Below are 19501 nucleotides of genomic sequence, written 5' to 3'. Positions count from 1 at the left end.
TTATCTCAAGACAAGCGATGTGTTTTGCAGAATGTCCTCACTTCCGGGTGGTGCTACAAAGTTTTCTTTTTTTGTAGACTTTGACCTCCCTGAATCCTAAATTTGAGGGGCTGAATTCTCAGAAGGGAAGTGGGTGGACAAGTGCTGTCCTAGCCGCGGTTTGTCACCTCTAAGCAGAGTGCGAAGGGCATGAGTGTGCACTCTGAACAAATGTGTGCTAGACATGCTTCTAGGCGCTGGAAGTATTGCAGCGTGCAAAACAAAAACCCCATCTTCGTGGAGCTCAAGTTCTGGGAATTCAGTGTGCTGACTTCAGATGAGAAATGAGAAGCAGAAATGCAAAGGCTTTTCAATCAGGTCACTGAGACAAACAAGCGTTATTTCACTGAAAGGTTAACACGTCTTTAACTATCAGCCATATGACTACGAAGGGAAAGAATTTGAGAACACTCATATCTAAGGAAATGGCCCAAATTTCCTGATACATGGGCAGGGCAGAGGCTTAGGGAACTGTGGGCAGCTACCCCGGAGGTTTCACTCCTGGCTCTATGTTGGTGATATCTTCAGACTGTGAAAGGAGACAACTGTGGAGTAAAGATGGGGCCAGCCTGGAAGGAGGACCAGCTTGTAGGGACTTCCAGTCTAACGTTGGTTCTTAGCTCAGAGAGGGAAACAGAGACTAGAAACTAATTTTATACTTGCCCATATTTATTTATTTGATTTTCCCAGGGTGGTTAGCAATAAATCCCTAAAATGAAAGACTTATTTAGCTCATTCATTCTAAAAAATATTTGAGAACATACTATGTACCAGACACTGTACTAAAAGCTGGAAGCAAAGTCTAGACAAACAGTCCCTACCTTCAGCAAATTTGTAGTCAAACAGGACACAGATGCTGAGTAATTACAAGAGAATTGATTATTCTGAAAGAAGTATAGGGTGTTATGGCAACATATAACCAGGGACTTAATTATGTGGGGAAGGGACCAGCCCATATCCAACACTTGCCCTCCCAATTTACCTACAGTAGCTTCTTTTTAATTTTGAGCTAATCTAGTTTGGTGGGGTGGACAAAGAAGAAAAAGAAGAGCCAGTGACACCAACTAACTCCCTTCCCAGTGTTAAGCAAGGTGAAGGCAAGGAAGTAGAAGACACCAAGAGAGTGAGTGTTGTAGCCACCAAAGGAGATAGCAGGCTGAGTCTCCAAGAAAGGACACCTGGTGTCTACCCATCAAAACCAGAGAAGGAGCACTGATGGCTATCAGTGGAGAGCCCTGCGTGCACTCTCCCAGAGTTCTGAAAGATTAAAAAAACAAGAAACTGTTATCTAGTTAAGACCACGTAAAATCGCTCATCCCTTCCTGCAACGTGTTCATAAACTTTTCACTAAAAGTCATATACTAAAAGTTTGATCCTTCTTGGCATTCAGAATGCTATTTTCAACACGCTTTGCCAGCTTCCATTATCTAGGCCCCCATCCAGATGGACAGCCTGGTTGTTAGCATCTTACAGAATAAGGGAGAGGGACCAGCCCAGATCCAACAGTTGCCCTCCCAATTTATCTACAGTGGGTTCTTTTTAACTTTGAGCTATGCAGATACAGACAGAGACAGCCAAACATCAAAACCAAATCCCTCACTTCACCCACTCAACAAAATGACCAAAAAACGTCAAGTTTCTATACCTTGCATGTTTTCTGGTTTATAAAGCCCAACTTCTGCTCAGAGCTGAGCGCCTGACCTTTACTCAGATTTCTCTTGGTCATACTTTAGTAACAGCAGATTCCACCAGGTGCCTTAAAGACCCTAAAACCATGGCTTAAGCCTTCTAAATAAATAAGTCCCACTGCTGCCTGTGACTGAGCTGAGCTATAGTTTTTGAAATACAGCTAGACCAACTTCAGTAGCAAGTAGGAGGTGGTTTGGTTTAAGGGTATCAGACTAGATATGCACTTTCTTAATATGGCCTGGCACAAATAGGCATCAGTTCTCAAGAGGATTGGGGCCTGCAACCAGAGATCAGCATCTTGTTTTCCATTTAGATCTTGGAGTTTAAATTATGTATAATTTCATCTTTAAAAAATAAAGGGGGGGGGGGCAAAAGAGTCAGGCACCAAGCAAAAGTTAATAGAGAAGACCAGTTCATAGCAGCTATAGCTGCAATGTTCTACACCACTCTTCACCTTAATTGTTCATACCCTCCACTAGGAAGGGAGACAAGCAGGTTTGTACTAGGTGAGCCTTTTCCAGAAAAGCACTGCCCAGCCCTTCCTTACCTTGGCCTTAACACATTCAATATCCCTTTTGTCCCAACTGCAAAAAATCTAAATGACAGGAAGACTGTAAAAGTCTCCAAACCAGGAAGAACTGTCCCTTTTAGAGATGTTTATCTTAGATGCCCAGCTGACTCTCAGGTCTTCCTCAGAGAAGAAAATAAGAAGAGAGCTCTATCCTCTCTGAAGGCTACTACGGAGTCATATACCCTCATCTACCACACACACACAGTGGTTATCTGAGTGGTGGCAAGGTAAACACCTGACAGCCAATTCTTCTACAGAATCCCTAGGCCTTCTATGTCAACAGCTTCCCATTAGAAGCTCAATTTATGAGCTTTTACTCCACAGGCCAGGTGACTTTCAGACTTTGGCACCTATTTCTATTTAGATATCTGGCTTGGTTCCTAAGCAACCAGCCAGCTCTCCTCCCTCTCACTTCCCCCATCAGGGAGCCAACTTACTATACTAGCAAAACAGGTCAAACGGAGATCAATCCTGGACAAATCAGTGCTTGAGGGAACTTTAATGAAAGCCAAGAAAAAAATGTGGTACAAGAACAATGCAGAAGGGTTCTGTTCCAGGCAGTTTTGCCTTATACAAGTAGAATGTAGTCATCAAATCAGAGTTTTAAAGATGGATGCAATTTTGGGCATCATTCCAACCCCTTCACTTCACAGTGATGAATCTGAAGCCCAGCGGTTAAATGACTTGGCTCAAGGTCACACTATTGGAAGCCAAGCTGCAGCTAGAACCCTGGTGTCCAAACTCCCAGGCCAAATCTCCTTCTACTACATTAGACTAGTGTTGGGAGGTTTAAAAAAGGGAAAGTACAAAGGGCGATTTCTCCATAAATTAAATCAACTTTAAAAGCTAGGCATATTTGGAGAGTCAGACTACTAACATTGTTAGAAGGAAGAGAGGTCCTAAAGCTGGTTAAATCTGAATAATAAAAAATAACCATATGTACAATAATGTAAAAAAAGAGAAGGAAGACGGCATTGACAACTACTGGGCCGGCAGGGCAGGGGGCAGCTGCATGCTGGGGGTGGGCTGCATGGGCTGCCAGCTTTCCTGGGTTTGGAGGATGCGGTACAGTTGCTTCAGCTGGGCAACAATGTTATCTTTGATGTCTGGAGTTGAGATCTGCAGGCGGACACTGCCACTGTCAAAGGATCGTGTGAAATCGCCAGAAAACATCTCGTAGATCATCCGAGCCACCACTGGAATGACCTGTTCAGGACACAGAGCACACAGGTATGCACTGAAGAAAAGGTATTTTTAAACAGCGGGAAGGACACAAGATTAAAGGAAGGACCATTGAGGCCCTGGGGAAGCCCCCTACTCTAATGTCTAGATATAGGATATGCCTTCATCTTTCTGGACAATTCTACCAAGGTTCACTCTACAAGACTTTTACCCAAATTTCATCTATTGCCTGTCGTTGCACAAATCCAGGGGCCAAACCCAGTGGTCTTGCTGCCATTTCCTAGCATAAGGTTAGGTTCTTAAAAGAAACTCAAAGGGTTTTTCTAAAAGAGCTAGAAAGGATCATATCCTGTTAGGTTTCAGGAAGATTCTAATGTCAGTAAGAAAATGAAAGATAAGGTCCCCATTACATCAGTCACCCACTTGAAGAGCTTATATTCTCCATCATGGTCTTACTGTAAAGAGTGTACAAAGCTTGAGTCTGTTACTCCATCTAATGGGATTAAAATCCACACAGGCTGATGGGTCCTCACTCATGGCTCAACCCCAGAACTAGTGGCTAAAGCACTGGTAAAAAGGCAAAGAGTCGCTGACACATCCTTATCTCCTCACCTGAACCAAGATGAGTTTCCTTTCCAGGGGTTTCCCATCTGGCCATTCTTCTCCAAAGCATAAGTAGATCTCAAATGGTGGCTGCTTCTCTATCTGTCCTTTCTGGTGGGCAATGAGATCTGCAGAAGGTGGAAGAGTAAGTTTGGTGTACTGAGTTATTCCATATCCACTCAGTAAATATCATCGTCTATGCTGTCCAATATGGTAGCCACTAACCACAACACGTGGCCATTAAATTTAAATTAATTAAAATTAAATAGTTCCTTAGTCACATTTATATGCTCAATAGCCACCTGTGGCTAGTGGCTACCATACTAGACAACGCAAATATAGAAAATTTTCATCTTTTCAGAGGATTCTATTGGACATCATTGAACAAGACTTGGGGTTCAAACCACATTGTAAAATTCACATCTCAGTGCTCTCCCTAAATCTGTCTGCTTGAATTCACCACTCAGATATTTCCCAGATGGGAAAAGTATATATGTTGCTGATTATGATGAACAAGGTCACTTTCCAAAGTTAAGGATAAGCTGGTAGCATGTGAAGGGTAATGACAAGACTGTCTCCCTCTTCTGCCACTAAAGGAGTCAAAGCCAACTTAAAAATGGCTTCCAAGTACATGGCTTTGGAGCAGAACAACCCTTTTTGTTACCCAGGTCACTTTCATTTTTCAGAACCAAGGTTCTCTTCCATCTTGACTTCAAGAAGTTTTTTGGTTAAGATCTTTCCAGAGACAGAAAAGGAGGAAGACGTACTTCGAAGGAGCAGTTCCCACCATCAACCTTCTGAAAAAAGACTCACCACTAAGGAATGTTTCCAGACAGAATAGTTTGACCTTCTTTTGTCTCTCAATCAGGTTGGGGGCAACAAGCGATGGGGCACATGGCCCAGACCAATACACCTTGCACTGGCACAGCCTGATGGCATAAATGGCGTGACCGCTGACCTCCAGGATCAGTCCTCTGTCCATGACATCTAGCAGCTTGCTGGTGAACAGCTTCTGCTTCTCATTGGTGATATGCTCTGGACCTGGGAACTTGACCTGCTCCAGGCTGACGGGACCAAAGAGCTCCTCCTGGTCAGGCATGGGACCTAGGTCCCCATAGAAGAGCCGGCAGCCCTGAGGGTTGCTCACAGTCATGGTCTGCCCATACTCCTTCCCACGATACTGAAACTTGATGTCCAGGTCAGTCACTGCAAGTGAGAGAAGATAGTGAGAGTCCTTCTCTGTTCCTCTGCCTGTCCATCCCTAAGACTCACGCAATTCCATCAAGATCAAGCCACCTTTCAACCAGCATTCAGGAAGGCTACTGCCATAGTTATCCTTCCTGTAATAAAGGGAGACATCAACATAGCCCTGGAATATTCACTCAAAAGGCTGCCATGAAGCAAACAGTTCAAGGTCTATCTATACTATCTCTACTCAATCACCACACCCTAAGGCTAGAATTTCTCCAAGCAAACTTCTGGGTCCCGCTCTCCTCATTTCGTACTGGCTGAGTCTTCACATCAATATTCATTGAAAGAAGCTAAAAACTAAGGTATATCGTTTATGTCTCATTTTTGGAGCACTGTTTAAAGAAACCAGAGGAACAAGAAGAAATATCAAATCATCTTTCTGAAAATTACACACATGAGCACATACTGTGGACCTGTTCTAATAATATATCATTAAAGAACATAGTTCATAGCAAAGTAAATTTTCACTCAGCAAGTCTCCATTGAATCCTATAGGTCTTATCAAAGCTTTTAGCCTCTTGGACAAAATTCTAGCACTCATACCCCCCACCATGTGTAGTATGGGAAGATGGGGAAGAAAGGGAGATGGGGCAATGACATTGATTCTTCATTGACATCAATTTGTCCCCAATTCAGAAAGAGATTTTCTCTTGGTCCTCAAGCCCCTCGAAATCCAAGAGCCTCCATGACCAAATCCATAGCCATTAACCTCCCTTTCTGACAACTGACCTTGTCCCCAAATCCCCTACTCAAACTGATAAACCCAGGCCTTCCACCCACCCAAGAGATGAGTAACCTAGAGCTGCAACCAATCAGAGTATCCCCATGGGCAAGTAGGTATAGGCTAATGTTTCTTTATTTTTCCCTGGTGACTCATCAGCCAGCCAGGAACCAGACACGGAAGCCGCCTGTAGGACAGGTCATTTCTATATGTGACAAAGAAATGGAAGCAGAAGGTGGAGCAGGAAAGTGACTATAATAGGAGCTGAAGACCCAGCTGGAAAGTTCAAGTCTCACTTACTTGGGAGAGAGCTGATCCACAGCTCTGGAGAGCTATAGAAGGGCTGTATAGGTGTCTGGGGTACTTCCATCTCCAGGGGTTCAGTTTTGGGCCACACTGCTTCAGGGCTGCAGTTGCCCACACTGCAGTTGCCCACACTGGCTGGTGCCATGGGAGAACCTAGAACAGAAGGATGTGGGTGAGCAGGCGGGGGCACCACATATGCACAGCTCTTGGTCTGAGGCTCTAAAACCTAACAGAGTCAATAGATGTTAGTCAAACACTGGACCATGACTCAGCATGGCAACCCATCCAAGATTCCCACAACTAGCACAATAAGAAATAAGGTTCCCCTGCTTCTGCTTCCTAATCATATTAGTTCTCCCATAAACTCCCAGTTCTGAAAAACCTGCATTTGCAGAAGATTAACAGATAGACGAGTGAGTTTTCTCTGGGGTTAAATTAGAATGAGCACGAATAAAAGGTTCCCAGTTGCAAAATTTGAGCCAAGCAATTAAGTGGAAGCTAGTTGTCTTCCATAAAATGAACTCAAGTGAATTACTTAATTAGCTTCAAGTAAGTGTTAATGTATAGAAATTTCATTAAAAACAAATACTTTTACATGCATAAAACATCTAGAAGGATACTCAAGAACCTGGAACGATCTGTTTCCTCCAGGGAAGCAACTGGGAGGTTCAGAGACAGGATGGAAGGAAAACTTTTCAACTGATTACTGTTTTGTACCATTATGAATTTTAAACCACATTCGAGTATTGTTTCTTCAAAAGTATCCAATTAAAGCTTTGAAAAAAGAGAGTGAATGGGGCCACCCAGTGGCACAATGGTTGGGTTCACATGCTTGGATCTCAGACACAGACCTACACACTGATTGGCAAGTCATGCTGTGGCAGTGTCCCACATACAGAGTGGAGGGAGATTGGCACAGATGTTAGCTCAGGGCCAATCTTCCTCACCAAAAGTAAATAAATAAATAAATAAAAATAAAAGAGTGAAAAACCCATCCTATTTCCTTGCTATTGTCAAAGTTGACTTGCTCCAAAGTCTACAGATCTCTCCTCCTGGCCTCACATCTTAAGCATCTATTTTTCAACAATTCTTCCTCTGCCGCAACAGCTCTGAAATCACAGAGGTTGTTTCTTTGACCCCTGTGTATAAGTCTGGTTAAGTCTATGTACCCTATTTCACATTTTTGTTTTTAATATATGTCCCACATCTTTCCAAAAAGGATCCATGGTGGCCCATAACATAAGGCCACACAACACTAGGTTTAATAATATGAACAGAAACAGGAAATCAGGATCTGCAAATAGGCTGCATCCTTTCAAGAGGTGAGAATAACAGAATGATTCAGCCAAGGATTTGGGAAAGGATCCCACATTTCCAGATGTCTAATTCTTAAAATTTCACTCAGTGGGAATGTAACATGTGGCAATATTGACCTGAAAGAACTCGGTATTTTTCTTTACTCATCACTTAGTTGCAAAGACGTAAATGGCAGGGTAAGTGAAGGAGGGCAACTGGACAGATGATAAGTGTCATTTCCTGATTCTCGAAGGTGAGCACACCAACTAGAGTAGAGTACTCCAAAATCCTAAAGAATCATCTTGATATACTAAAATTTTCTATGTGGCACAAGTATCTCATTTGGCCAATAGCAACCAGCTAGAACTAGAAGGGTAAGTGAAAAGTTGCTCAACTGAATGCATGTCATTTGACTAGGAGCATTTCAGTGGCAGGTCAAGTGAAGATGCTGCAGAAGAGCATTCACCTTGGGTTTGGGCATCCTCAGAATGTGCAATGGGAGATTCAGGACATGCTCTGGCCCACAGTGACCTTCTAACCTCTAAACTCATTTTTCCTGGGAAACTGAGTTCAAAAAGTTATTAAAGAATAGTCTCTTGCAGATAAATTCTATCGGAGTATTTAGAGCTATAGAAACCACAAGTTTCCCATGATACAGCCTTAGCAGAGTAGTCTCTGTTAAGAAAATGACACAATAAATTTATACCAAGGGAAATAGCAGAAGAGTTTGCCTACAATTCATGAAAATGATGTCTGCATGTGGCCTGAAGGAAATCAGCAAAATTTATAACAGCCAATGTATCTGTATGTGGGACTGAGAATGAATTTAAATTTTAATTTCTCTAAATTATCACATAAGATTTAGAAGATGCTCTCTATGCCTAAAAGCCACCCCACTGGGATAACTGGGCCAGCGGAATTCCCTTGCCTATGACCCCTACTTGCTAATAGACCAGCAGCCTGGCCACATGGCCTGGTCACTATTCCCAGTGCAGTCGTGGCTGAGGGGTCAGCAGTTGCAAGATCAAAGCCCCTTACATACTCCTCATCCTTCTATACCCACTGCTCCCACTCACCATTGATGTTCAAGAAGGGGAAGGTGTCCTGGATGGGAACATGGTGCTGTGACTGATCAAGCTCATCTTCCTCATCTTCTTCATCCACATCATTATCCTTCTCATCCCAAGGAGCAGACCCAGTGGATCCTACCCGAGAAACCAACACACAAGCCTGCACATGAGCTGCTCAGGTTGCTCTGTCATCCCTCTAGGTGTCCCAGTATACAAACTGGGGACTGCTAGCACAGAGGCCTCTCAGATGCAGTTTGCACCCTCAACACCCTAGCCAATCAGAGTGGGAACACAGGGTGTATTAACTTCTGGTTCTAATTCCTCTTACAGAGCCCTAATGTAAGCTGTCTTCACCTCCCCTATCCAGGAGCTGCAGACCTGACTTTCTTCTCCTAGAAATCTCTTAATTTCCACTCTAAAGCTCTTCCTACACATTAGCGTCCCTTTCAAGGACTCAAGGACACCAACTTTTCTCCTTGTAAGCTTAATGTGAGGAGATGCTTCCCTCATGGCAAGGCCTCACTGGATTCACTGGAGGACAAGTCTAAATTATCTGGCTCTTAGTTGGTACTTGTTAAGCCCTGGGTAACTAGGAGGATCAGGTGGTATTCTCTTAGCACAGGTATCCTTCAAACTAAATGATCAACCACCCAACGTTTTATAAAGAGAACTTAATAGCTTTTACATATCATGTCAATTGATCTTACAATAGCCTTTGAAATAGACAGGAAAGATGAGAGCCCAGATTTTACAGTTGAAGACACTGAGGCTCAAGAGGTCAAATAACTTGATTCAATGTTCCACAAGTAGTGAAGTGATAAGAGCCAGGTTTAGAACTCAAACACTCTAAGTTTTAATTCCTCCTTCTTCTAAACCACCCCGCCTCTCCTCTCAGTGTTGAGTCTTGAGGGAAGCAATTTTTACAGTAGAACTCTACACTTTCTAATGCTTTAAGCGATCAAGCTAGTAACTATTCCCCTAAGTAAGCAAGATGATTTTGCCAAGTCTACAGCTTCTGTTCTCTGGGTCCTTCTTAGCGAAAGGCTTACTTGCTTCACCAGTCTTTGTAAGCCAAACGATTTTCAAGTCGACTATCTTATCTTTAAGAGTCCAGCCTACAACCTGACAGACCATCCACCTTCTCCCGAGCAGCTGGGGCCTCACCTGGGTTAATGATCGACCCCTGAGGCTGGGGGATATCACACACTTGATATATCTTCACTGGGTTCATGGGCACCTCCTTGGTGCCATCGTACATCAGGTTGAATTCCCTGCTCTTGTTGAGAGCACAACGGAGCTGGGCCTTCCATTTAGCTGGGTCAGGGTCATCCACCCCTTCCTGGTACTTCCCTGTCTCCACAGCCCAGGCCTGAGGAATAGGAAATTACAGTGAGTGTCTGCTGTTGCCCAGAAACTGCAAAGTGTGCTCACCCTCTCTCATATGGATGGACATATACACACACCCTTGTCTGACGGCCCCACCATCCCAATTCCAATTTACAGAGACTGTAGCAGGAAACACTGCCTGTAGGACCAGGCAAGGCAGAGCCTGAGGGAAATTAAGCCATATGCAAACACAATCTTTTGAAAAGAGGAGCTTTATCTCAAGAGGTACCAGCACCACCTGTCAAGACTACAAAGGCTATAATGAAGAGGTGAAAATAAAGAAAATTCTGGAAAAAATACACACCAAAATGCTAATGGTAATTCTGGATAGCATGATTTCGGGTAAAATTTTTTTTTTTTTTTTGGCTTACTTGTTTTTGACATGAGTTACTTATATAATAATAAGAGAAAGGGAAATGACATATGATATAAAGATTTTGGCCTTGCTATTCCCTACCCCCTTCAGTCTTTAATCTGATGCATAAAAAAAGAGTAACAGCCTGTAGGACGATAGGAAGTACACTCTGAGGGTTCAGCTTGCCCCACTGGCTGAGGGCCTCATATAAACCTCCTTATAAACCCAGACCCCCTTCCTTTCCCTATTTCGTCAAACTCCCACTTGATTAGAAACATTCTGCTGGAAACATCAGTGGCTGATGGATGGGCTAAAACCACTTTGGATGCTCCTCTCTGGTTTTCACTTATGGAAACTCACGGTGCTTTCCCAGACAAGGGGAACAACGTAGCTTCCCCAATGAGGAAAAGGACAACCCAGGCTGCTCCAATGGTAGACAAGGTCCTCAGCAATAGAGGACGGAGTAGAAACCCAGCCCGACTTCCAGGTCTAACAGGCACTTCTGTCTCTGCTCACCAGATATCCATTCTCCCTCAGTGCTAACAAATTCTCAGACCTCTAAGCTTTCTTCAGGAGTGTGATGTATGTTCTGATGCAAAAAGGGGGCATATCATTAATGGAGTACTCAAGATCAGGAAGCAGACACCAACTTGTTCAAGCCAAGAGGGCATATCACATGCCTCTGCTCCTGCCTCTGCTCCTGCCCATAGACTTCTTCCTCAAGCTGAAATGGAATTTTTCTGCCCCTTCTTTGAGATTTCTGATCTCCCTCAGTCACTCCCTGCAAAGCCTCACAATCATGAGGAAGTTTCTTCCATAGCTAATCTAAATCCTTCTCATCCAATTCAGACTCACTTCTTACCATCTTCTCAGACTTGGCTCCTCTATTTGTTTGCAGTGTGGAATGAAGAGGTTAGACAAAGCTGTGCTGCCCTAGGTGGCTTAGCAGGCTTCATTCCATCTAACCCCCTATAGGGGATGTCAAATTCACTGGTCCCTAGCATCTGAGAGGCACATCTCCAGTTACTTAGTGGTACCTGGCTGCTGCCTCGCCACATTTTCCCTTCTTTTGTTTGATCCTCTGCACCCACTCCACTCTGGCCCCACCCAGCCGGCTTCGGCTATGCTGACTTTGGCAGAGGTCTGCAAATTTCTGTGGCTCCCTAAATCCCTGCCCTTCAAAGGAAAGCAACCAGACTAACCCAGAACCACAGCCCCACCTTTCTGCTTATCACACAGCCCTTACCCAGGGCCGAGTCAGGCGGCACAGAGGACAGTACCCACGACATGGCAATCATTGTAATTTATAAACATTACTTGTTCAAAGCCATTCTGAGTCTTGTTTCTGAAAGATTCTGGTCATTGTGCAGGTCCTTATTTGTCTTCCTAAATGGAAATAACTTCTGCATTTTTGTGGTACAAGTCCCTTTTCATTCATTATTTCACTCAATTCTCACAACAGTCCTATGAGGCAGGCAAGACTGCTTTCATCCTCATTTTACTAGGGGAAGCTAAAGCCCAAAGAGATTATGTGACTTGCCCAAAACCACATACGCAATTGATGGTAGTAGGATTTGAAGCCAGGTCTTCCAATTCCCGGTCAGAAGGGGCAGCATGATAATAAGGGAGCAGATAGGCCTGGGTTTGAATCCTGGTCCCACCACTTATAGGCTATGTGATTTTTGGCAAGTTACTTAGCTCCTCTAAGACTGTTTCTGCATCTACATCATAAGGTAACACCTCCCTTACAGAGCTGTTGAGAATTAAATGAGATAATGGACTTAGGCTATGGAGCAGGCACCCATTTAAGGCTAGTGCTGTTTCCCCCACCCCGCATATCCTGCCAAAGGCCTGTCAGAGCTTGGGATCTGTGAGAGCACCGTCACTCTTCTCCTGACTTCCAAGGCCCTCCCTTAGCATTCTGAAAATGGATATACAGATATAAATACGACAAAGCAGCTTCCCACAGCCAGCTTTTCCTCAAGCCCTAAGCAAACAGATCGCTCTTGTGAGTGGGGCTTTCAGGAACCAGCCTCTTCCCCATGGCCAGCCACCACCAACACTTCAACATCAAGTCCTGTTTCAGACCAAGGCCACACAAGAAGCCAGCTGGCCCAAGACAGGCTCATCCCCCACTGAATGCCAACTCCCATAATTGGTGGTTTTCAGATGTTTCTCTTATCACTTTTATATCATTACTTATTTTTTAAATTAAAAGCACATTTACTTTCTTTCTATGTACTCTGAGGCCAATTTTCTCTCCACCTCTTGTCTCTACACCTGACTTAACTGAGTTGAGTGGGAAACATCTCGAGGGTGGCTCTCCTTTGAGGAGTGAGCCCACCTTTCCTGATCCAAACTCAGCAAGAACGTGGGGCATCAATCTTGAGATGCCCAGGGTAGGGACTGGATTTCACTTCTGACTTCCAGCTTATAGTCAGGGAAGAAAAGGATAAGCTCACTTCTGTGTCTTGGGGGCGCAGGAACTAAAGCTCTTCATGAGATGGAAGACTGAGCAGCACAGAGAAGTTGGTCTGGCGCAGAGGCCCAGGCTCCAGAGTTACAAACCACACAACACCCCTTCCCGCAACCAGCTTCCCACCTACTTCTGTCTTAAGTCAAGTTTTGGTTTCACTTACATTTTGCACAATGCCATGTGATTAAATCTTGTTTTCAGTTAAGTAAAATAACTGAAAGCTATTTTTTATTTAAGAAAACGTATTTATAGAATAAAAACTGGTAATTAAATCTCCTTTAATTTCTAAGCAGTGGTTATGAATAGGGAAAACAATTTTAATATAAAAAAGAAACACTTGTGGAGTGCCCTTTATACCCAACCAACAGGCTATTTTAGGAGCCTGCTAACACTCCATGGTTTCGTCCTGGTCTAGATAGCCATTCCCAGGCCCAAGCACCTCTCTTCACAGCAAGAGCCTAGAGTGAATGAAGAGAAAGAGTTGACACTGACCCTTGGGAGCTTTTGGAACCACATCAAGACAATCACTTACAAGAGTTCAGCAAACCACACCTGGGATCCTTTGGGATGTGAGTTGAGTACCTTCAACCAATGGGGAAGAATAAATGGCCTCAACCATTATAGAAACATGCCAGCACAAGAGAGATTACTATGCCTGCTAAGTTTGGGCACCCCCTCATAAACATTCTCTCAGTTGCATCAGCATTTTGGATCGAGTATACTTCTCATGCCAAAACAGAAAACAGAACAAAAAACCAAAAAGGCCTGAGAGAATTGGAAAACATTTCAAGTCAGATGGCGAAAAATTCCTTTACCTTGAAAATGGTATTTTCCTCCTCTTGTTGGGGGCTGTGCCGGGTGGCATGCTTCCAGGGAATCTGGAAGCGTTTGGAGTCCCTGTGTAGCCAGATGAGCCCAGGGTACAGGCCACTATCCACCTGGGCCACCAGCCAGGGCTTCAGCCGAACTCTGCGGGGGTGGAGGGCCATGATCTGGGTTGGGGGGAGGGAGGAGAAGTGAGGAGAACAGGAGAATTAGGCCAGCCACTGGGAACTTTTCCCAGCCCCTGTTCCCGTATGATAGAGCTACAGTTTCATTAGATTACAGCAAAGAAACTAAATATGGGAATAAACTGTGCCAGGTGGGGAAAAAAAAGAAGAGGTTAAAAGGTTCTTTTGATTCCTAGTCCAAAGCCATTTATACTTCATGCTCTAGCCAAATCAGACTTATCATGTAAGTAGATCACATTTCTTCTATTTAAATCCTGAAGCAGAAAAGTAAAAAGATGATGTCATCCCTGCTGGAACACAGTCCTTCCTGAAGTACCAAGGGCTTTGGAAGAGAAGGGAAATTGCTCTTTTCAATCTCATCTCAGCAGAGAGAAGAAAAAAAAGTTACGGAAACAGCAAGGATACAGGCAAGAACTTGAAGCACGCTTTCTTTATATAGACAACTAAAGGCAAATGGGAATATGTTAGCAAGAAATGACACCACCCTGGTGAGAGAAGTAGGCCAAGGGTGAGTTTGGTTCCAAAGTGTTCACTTACATAGATGAGCAGGCAGTGTATCCACAGGGATCTGAACAGCTGGGCCTTCAGTCAGCTTTCCTTTCTCTGGGCCACCCAAAGATTCTGTACCAAGAAAAGTGGGTCTGAGCTGGTTATCCACAGGACAATCCAGGGTCTCGGAGAAGGCTGGTAACACTGGAGACAAAGGCTCTGAGAACCCTTGGCTGCAACTGAGTCTAGTAAAGCTCAGAAGCCCTAGAATAATTAAATACCACAGTTCCTAGCCCTAGAGTCCTAAAAAGAGCCATAAGACATGTCCTCTACTGCCAGGACAGCCTCCTCACCTAGGTCTGTTTATCTCCCCACAGAGGCTGGAGTGAACTGATTGGTTGCAGGAGCCAGCCTGGGTAAAGTCTGCAATTGATCCTCATAAAAATACACGGGCATAGCAGATAACATTAGGCAGCAGCCAGCACTCACAGCAGGAGACAAAGGCCTGCTCAGATTGGGTGCCTGAAGGAAAAATCAGTCACTGGAGAATTGTCTGCCTGAGATGTTGTGTTTAGATTTTTTGGTGTTCTTATCTCTTGTTTTTACTTAAGGTGAGAAGGGACACCAGCAAAATAGCATTCTTTCAACAAATATTTGTTCATCGCTACTGTGTGTCAAGCACTATGTTAGTTACTAAACGGGAAAGCTCAATGTTTTCATCAGACTCCCTGAAGAAATCCACATTGGAACTGCTCAAGCCCCACAATGGCCTTAGGAGGAAAGAATGATAAAGTCACTTTCACACCCAGAAAGATCCCCACCTGGATGGTGGTTCAGAAACCAAACCAGTTGAGTCAGCCAAAGGCTCCCACTCGGAGGAGCTTCACTGAGTGGGTGGCCCCCAACACCTCTTCTTTCCCCAGCCGGATTCCCAAAAGATGGGAAAAACCCAAACCCACTTCAGCCTCTGGCACTTTAAGAGCAAGGCAGGACCTGCTCTCACCTGAGCCTTCTGACCCAATTACCAAGTCCTGCAACTGAAACCTTCCCCCTGGGAGCACAGCTCACAGTGGGCAGGTGAGGTTGGCATGCAGCATTCAAGCGCACCCCCCCACCCCCACGCTCTTGGCCTTGGTTTAGGTTGTTTTGTAGGGCAGCACGTCAAACCACCAAACCACAGAGAACGTTTACCTTATATGGAGGAGGGAATGCATATTGTCCCAAGGGCGAGTTCTACCTTCTCCTCCTCAGTCCTAGCCTACTGGAAGGGGGATGGGCCCAGGGGAGGACGAAAAGAATAGGGAAATAAGCAGCAAACCCATCAACCTAGCGAGGGGCTTTCGTGAATTTCTATTGCAATACTGCTAAGTCCTGTGTCTGGGCCTGTCAGACACGTGAAATTCACCTCTTGACGGATCGTGGACTTTGAAGAAAACGGCTTATTCTAGTTGATCCATAGCCCAACAAAAAAAAATTAAAGCAACCAGGTCAATATAAGGAACTGCACCTAGTGATGGGGAAGGAGAAGCAGCCACCCATAGAGATGGATGATTAGGATCTAGAGACCTGGGCTCTTGGCGTTCTCCCAAGATGGCACTACCCAAGAGCAACCCCGCCCCAGCCTGACCTCCTCCACTCCCCACCTCCATCACTGCTAACCCTCTCCACCTTCTGAAAGTAAGCCAAGATCCCCCCCTCGCCCCCGCCACTCAGTAACGAAGACTCCAAAAACAGGCAGAGAGGGAAAAATGGGAAGCAACCGAAATAACAGAGGAAAATGGCTAATTACACATTCACAGGCCGCAGTATTAGGCGGCCATTAACAATGGGGCATCTGAAGAATTTTTATTGGACTTTGGGAAACATTTACAATATAAAGGGGGGAAATGCAGCGTACAGTATTGACTGTATAGCAGCACCTCCATCTCGTAACATAACCTGCACTTGAGTACATAGGCACATACACAGAATTTAAAAAGGGAAAGAAATAATATACCAATGCAACAAGATATTCGTAATGGTTACCTAGTGATAGGATTATGGGTGAATTTTATACTTGCCTATATACTTTTATATATGATTCACATTTTCATACAATGATATGTTTCAATTTATAATGTAAAAAAAAAAAAAACCTACGAGTATTTTTTTAGCCACAGGGAGCTATGACATTTCTTGGTGATAAAAGATGACGGCCTTCAGCTGATGAGACCATGATAACAACAACCCTCTGTATCTACATAGGCTTTATAGTTTTTACATGCAGTTTTGCTAAACGTATCTGATTTCATCCTCATAATCTGGCAATGTTATTATCATCATCCCTATTTTACAGCTGGGTTAACTGAGGCACAGAAAAGTTAAGTGCTTTATCTGAGGCCTAGACCAACACTCCAGAGTCAGAGTGCCGAACTGCTTCCTGCCACTGCACTCTGCCTTCCAAGTCCCTCCTTTCTTCTAGACACTAAGAGAGTAAACCAAAACATCCGCAAAGATCCCCGCAGCATGGAGGACAAATGAAGTGGTTAGGGAAGAGACTGCACGACAGCCACCCTCAAGCACACCTAAATCAGAGTTCTCTTTCAAAACCTTCTTACCACCCAAATCCCAATGCCCACAGAACAACCTTAGCCTGGTCGAACTCAGCTCTGGCTATCAGCGAAATCAAGGCCTGTGTCTCCAACAGGTATTTAAGCAGCCAAAGAACAAAGATGCCATCCCATCCACTCCCCTTACACTGGGCATTGAGCAAGGACACTTTCAACCTCCCCAAGGCACTAACTGTCCTCTCTCACACCCCTATTCCAGCGAGCAGGTCCTCTACAACACTCCCACTGCCACCTCTGCAGCCCCTGCCTAGACTAGTTTCCAGGGGCACTGCTACCCTAAAGCCGAGATTCAGTTGTCAATGGTTTTGCTCAGAGTAAAGCACAGCCTCCATTTCTGGCAGACAGGCCTTTGTGGTGGTCCTGCTTTTTCCCTTCCTCCTTGGAGGGAACTGAAATGCCATCCTCCAAGTTTCCAGTCTGTCCTCCATGTAGGTTAACCCTGCTTAGGGGTAAATTCTGGGCCTCTAGCCATAATTCTCACCCCCTTCCTCCCCGCTGGATCGAAGTTGGGGGCTGGTGAGAGGGAGCTGCAGGGTATTGAGTGCTGCTGTCATGCATTATACATACATCTAACCCTAAACTGCTCTCCTGGGTCAGCACTAGCCTTCACCAACCCCTAACTCAAGCGCCTTTTCCCTCTCCCTTCCCTGGCTTCCACTTTTGACATCCACAAGGAGCAGGGTCGGGGCAGGGATGGCTCCTTCACCACAAGGCAGGCTCCCTGTAAAGAGGGCACCCAGGACCTCCCAGTCAAGTCCTGAGACACTTTCCTCTTTTCTCCACACCCGCCCTCCAGCCCCTTCAGGCGAAAAGAGCCTCACCCCCAGAGCAACCACGCCCGGCGCCACCCTCCCCAGCACCTAGCTTGACTACCTGGAAATCCATGGGTGTCTCCCAGGCCCAGGGCGAGGGGCCTGACTGTGCTAAACACATTCAAGGAGAGAAAACAAACAAATTGGCTAAAGTTCCTGGCCACCCCCACCCTCAGTGTCCCAAAACACCCACCGGGACCAAGGCCCGGCGGGCCTGGGAAGTCCCCTTTTTGGGACACAGGGGCCCGCGGCCCAGCGAGCTGGTAAGACCGAAGGAGTGGGGGCGCCTTAGCTCTATCCCACGGTGGGTGGGTAGGGGCCGAGAGCAGCACATTCCCTTTGGGCCGGGAAGGAAAGGGAGTCGACAGAAGTGCGGGGTCGGGAGGGGCCCCACGCTCCAGGACCAGGACCGCCCAAAAGCTACCTGCAGCAGGGCGACAGGCACCCAGCCCCAGAGTGTATCCCCAAGCAAACAGATGTCCCCAAGCAAGCTTTCCTAACCCCACAAACTCTGGAGCGGACCCTTCTCCACCAGCGGGCGTGTCCCGCCTCCCTCAAGTGAGGTTCCAGAAGTTGGCGTCCCCACCTTTCCTCAATCCGGCTACCAGAAGCGGACGTCCCTCCGAACCAAGTCCCCAGTTAAGATCACCCGTCGCCACCGCGCTCCTCGACCGGCTGGGCAAGCAACACCTGGCTCTGCGCAGGTCGGGACTGCGGGCTCCGCTCCCAGCCCCGCGTCGGCCCTTACCTGCCGGGCCCAGGTGTGCCGAGCTCACGTCAGCGCCTCGCCCCAGGACGCCGCAGCCCCCTCCGCCGCCCGGCCACGCCTCCCAGGTGTGGACACGCCCTCCCGTGCTCCGGATTGGCAAGTTGCGAGAAATCTGATACTCTGTGTTCCCGAGCGGCCCAGCCCCGCCCATCCTGTTCCCCACCGCCCTCGCTCGCTTCTAACCCGGGCTCAGAAAATTCCCAGACTCTGGCCTAGACCCCATTAAGCCTGGGGCTAGTGGTCTTGGGACCTGGAAGCGACTGGGCGGATCTAAATTGGGAGGGTGGCTTCCTTCCTTCACGCCACATAATTACCCTGCGGTATGGAGACAGTTAACCACAAATAAGGGCTTAGAGATTCTGGATTGGCCCTACTACCCGGGGGTGTGCGTGAGTGGAGTGGGATATGGGGAAGAGACTCAGGACACTTGGTCCCCAGTGGGGGAAGCCCTGTGGCTTCCAGGGCAGGAATTCTGCCTTTACTCTGCCTCTTACCTGGGTGAATTACTTAGCTTCTTGATTTCGGTTTCCTCATCTACACAATGAGAATAATAGTTCCCTCGTTTTCATCGGGAGGCCAACTATCGGGATTCAAACCCCAACTCCATCAGTTACTATAGACTTGGGGAAGTTTCTTAAGCTCTCTGGTCCTCGGTTTATCTGTTGAATGAGGTTAATAATAGTATCCACCTCAAAGGGGTGTTGTGAGGATTCAGTAAATTACCTCATATAAAGTGCTTGGAACAGTATTTGGCCTATCAAGTGTTGTATAAATTCATGCAATTTTTACTGGTGTCGGGGTAAAAAGTCCCAATATAGACAGTGTCTCACAGAATAAGATATCTCCTCTTATTACCTGAAATTCAAG

At 45.8% G+C, this 19501-nt stretch overlaps 1 protein-coding gene across 3 annotated transcripts; it reads right to left on the bottom strand.

The window, feature by feature from the left end:
• Positions 1–690: 690 nt before the first annotated feature.
• Positions 691–18698, bottom strand: IRF6 (interferon regulatory factor 6). Of its 3 annotated transcripts, none has more exons than XM_008516630.2 (9): positions 18614–18698; positions 14493–14576; positions 13761–13937; positions 9893–10097; positions 8735–8863; positions 6357–6515; positions 4898–5290; positions 4094–4212; positions 691–3505 (listed from the first exon to the last, which is right to left on the bottom strand). In XM_008516630.2, the coding sequence occupies exons 3-9, from the start codon at positions 13932–13934 to the stop codon at positions 3281–3283; spliced, it is 1404 nt and encodes a 467-aa protein (XP_008514852.1). In that variant the 5' UTR covers positions 13935–13937; positions 14493–14576; positions 18614–18698; the 3' UTR covers positions 691–3280. The 3 variants fall into 3 exon arrangements, with proteins under 3 accessions (XP_008514852.1, XP_008514843.1, XP_070447134.1); XM_008516621.2 differs by having other exon boundaries at positions 18452–18674; XM_070591033.1 differs by lacking the exon at positions 18614–18698 and adding an exon at positions 17927–17971.
• Positions 18699–19501: the final 803 nt, after the last annotated feature.

This window comes from Equus przewalskii, chromosome 23 (assembly GCF_037783145.1).
Source record: "Equus przewalskii isolate Varuska chromosome 23, EquPr2, whole genome shotgun sequence".
NCBI classification, from domain to species: Eukaryota; Metazoa; Chordata; class Mammalia; order Perissodactyla; family Equidae; genus Equus; species Equus przewalskii.
Note: the sequence above shows the minus strand (reverse complement) of the source record. Positions and strands in the feature narration are given on the sequence as shown.

What these genes read in the sequence shown, in the direction of transcription:
- IRF6 (XM_008516630.2), bottom strand. Translation starts at nt 13,934, where the DNA reads ATGGCCCTCCACCCCCGCAGAGTTCGGCTGAAGCCCTGGCTGGTGGCC. An exon ending in AGGAAAATACCATTTTCAAG is followed by an intron (nt 10,098 to 13,760) that starts GTAAAGGAATTT and finishes CCTATTCCTCAG; the next exon opens with GCCTGGGCTGTGGAGACAGG. An exon ending in GGGGTCGATCATTAACCCAG is followed by an intron (nt 8,864 to 9,892) that starts GTGAGGCCCCAG and finishes TTTCTCGGGTAG; the next exon opens with GATCCACTGGGTCTGCTCCT.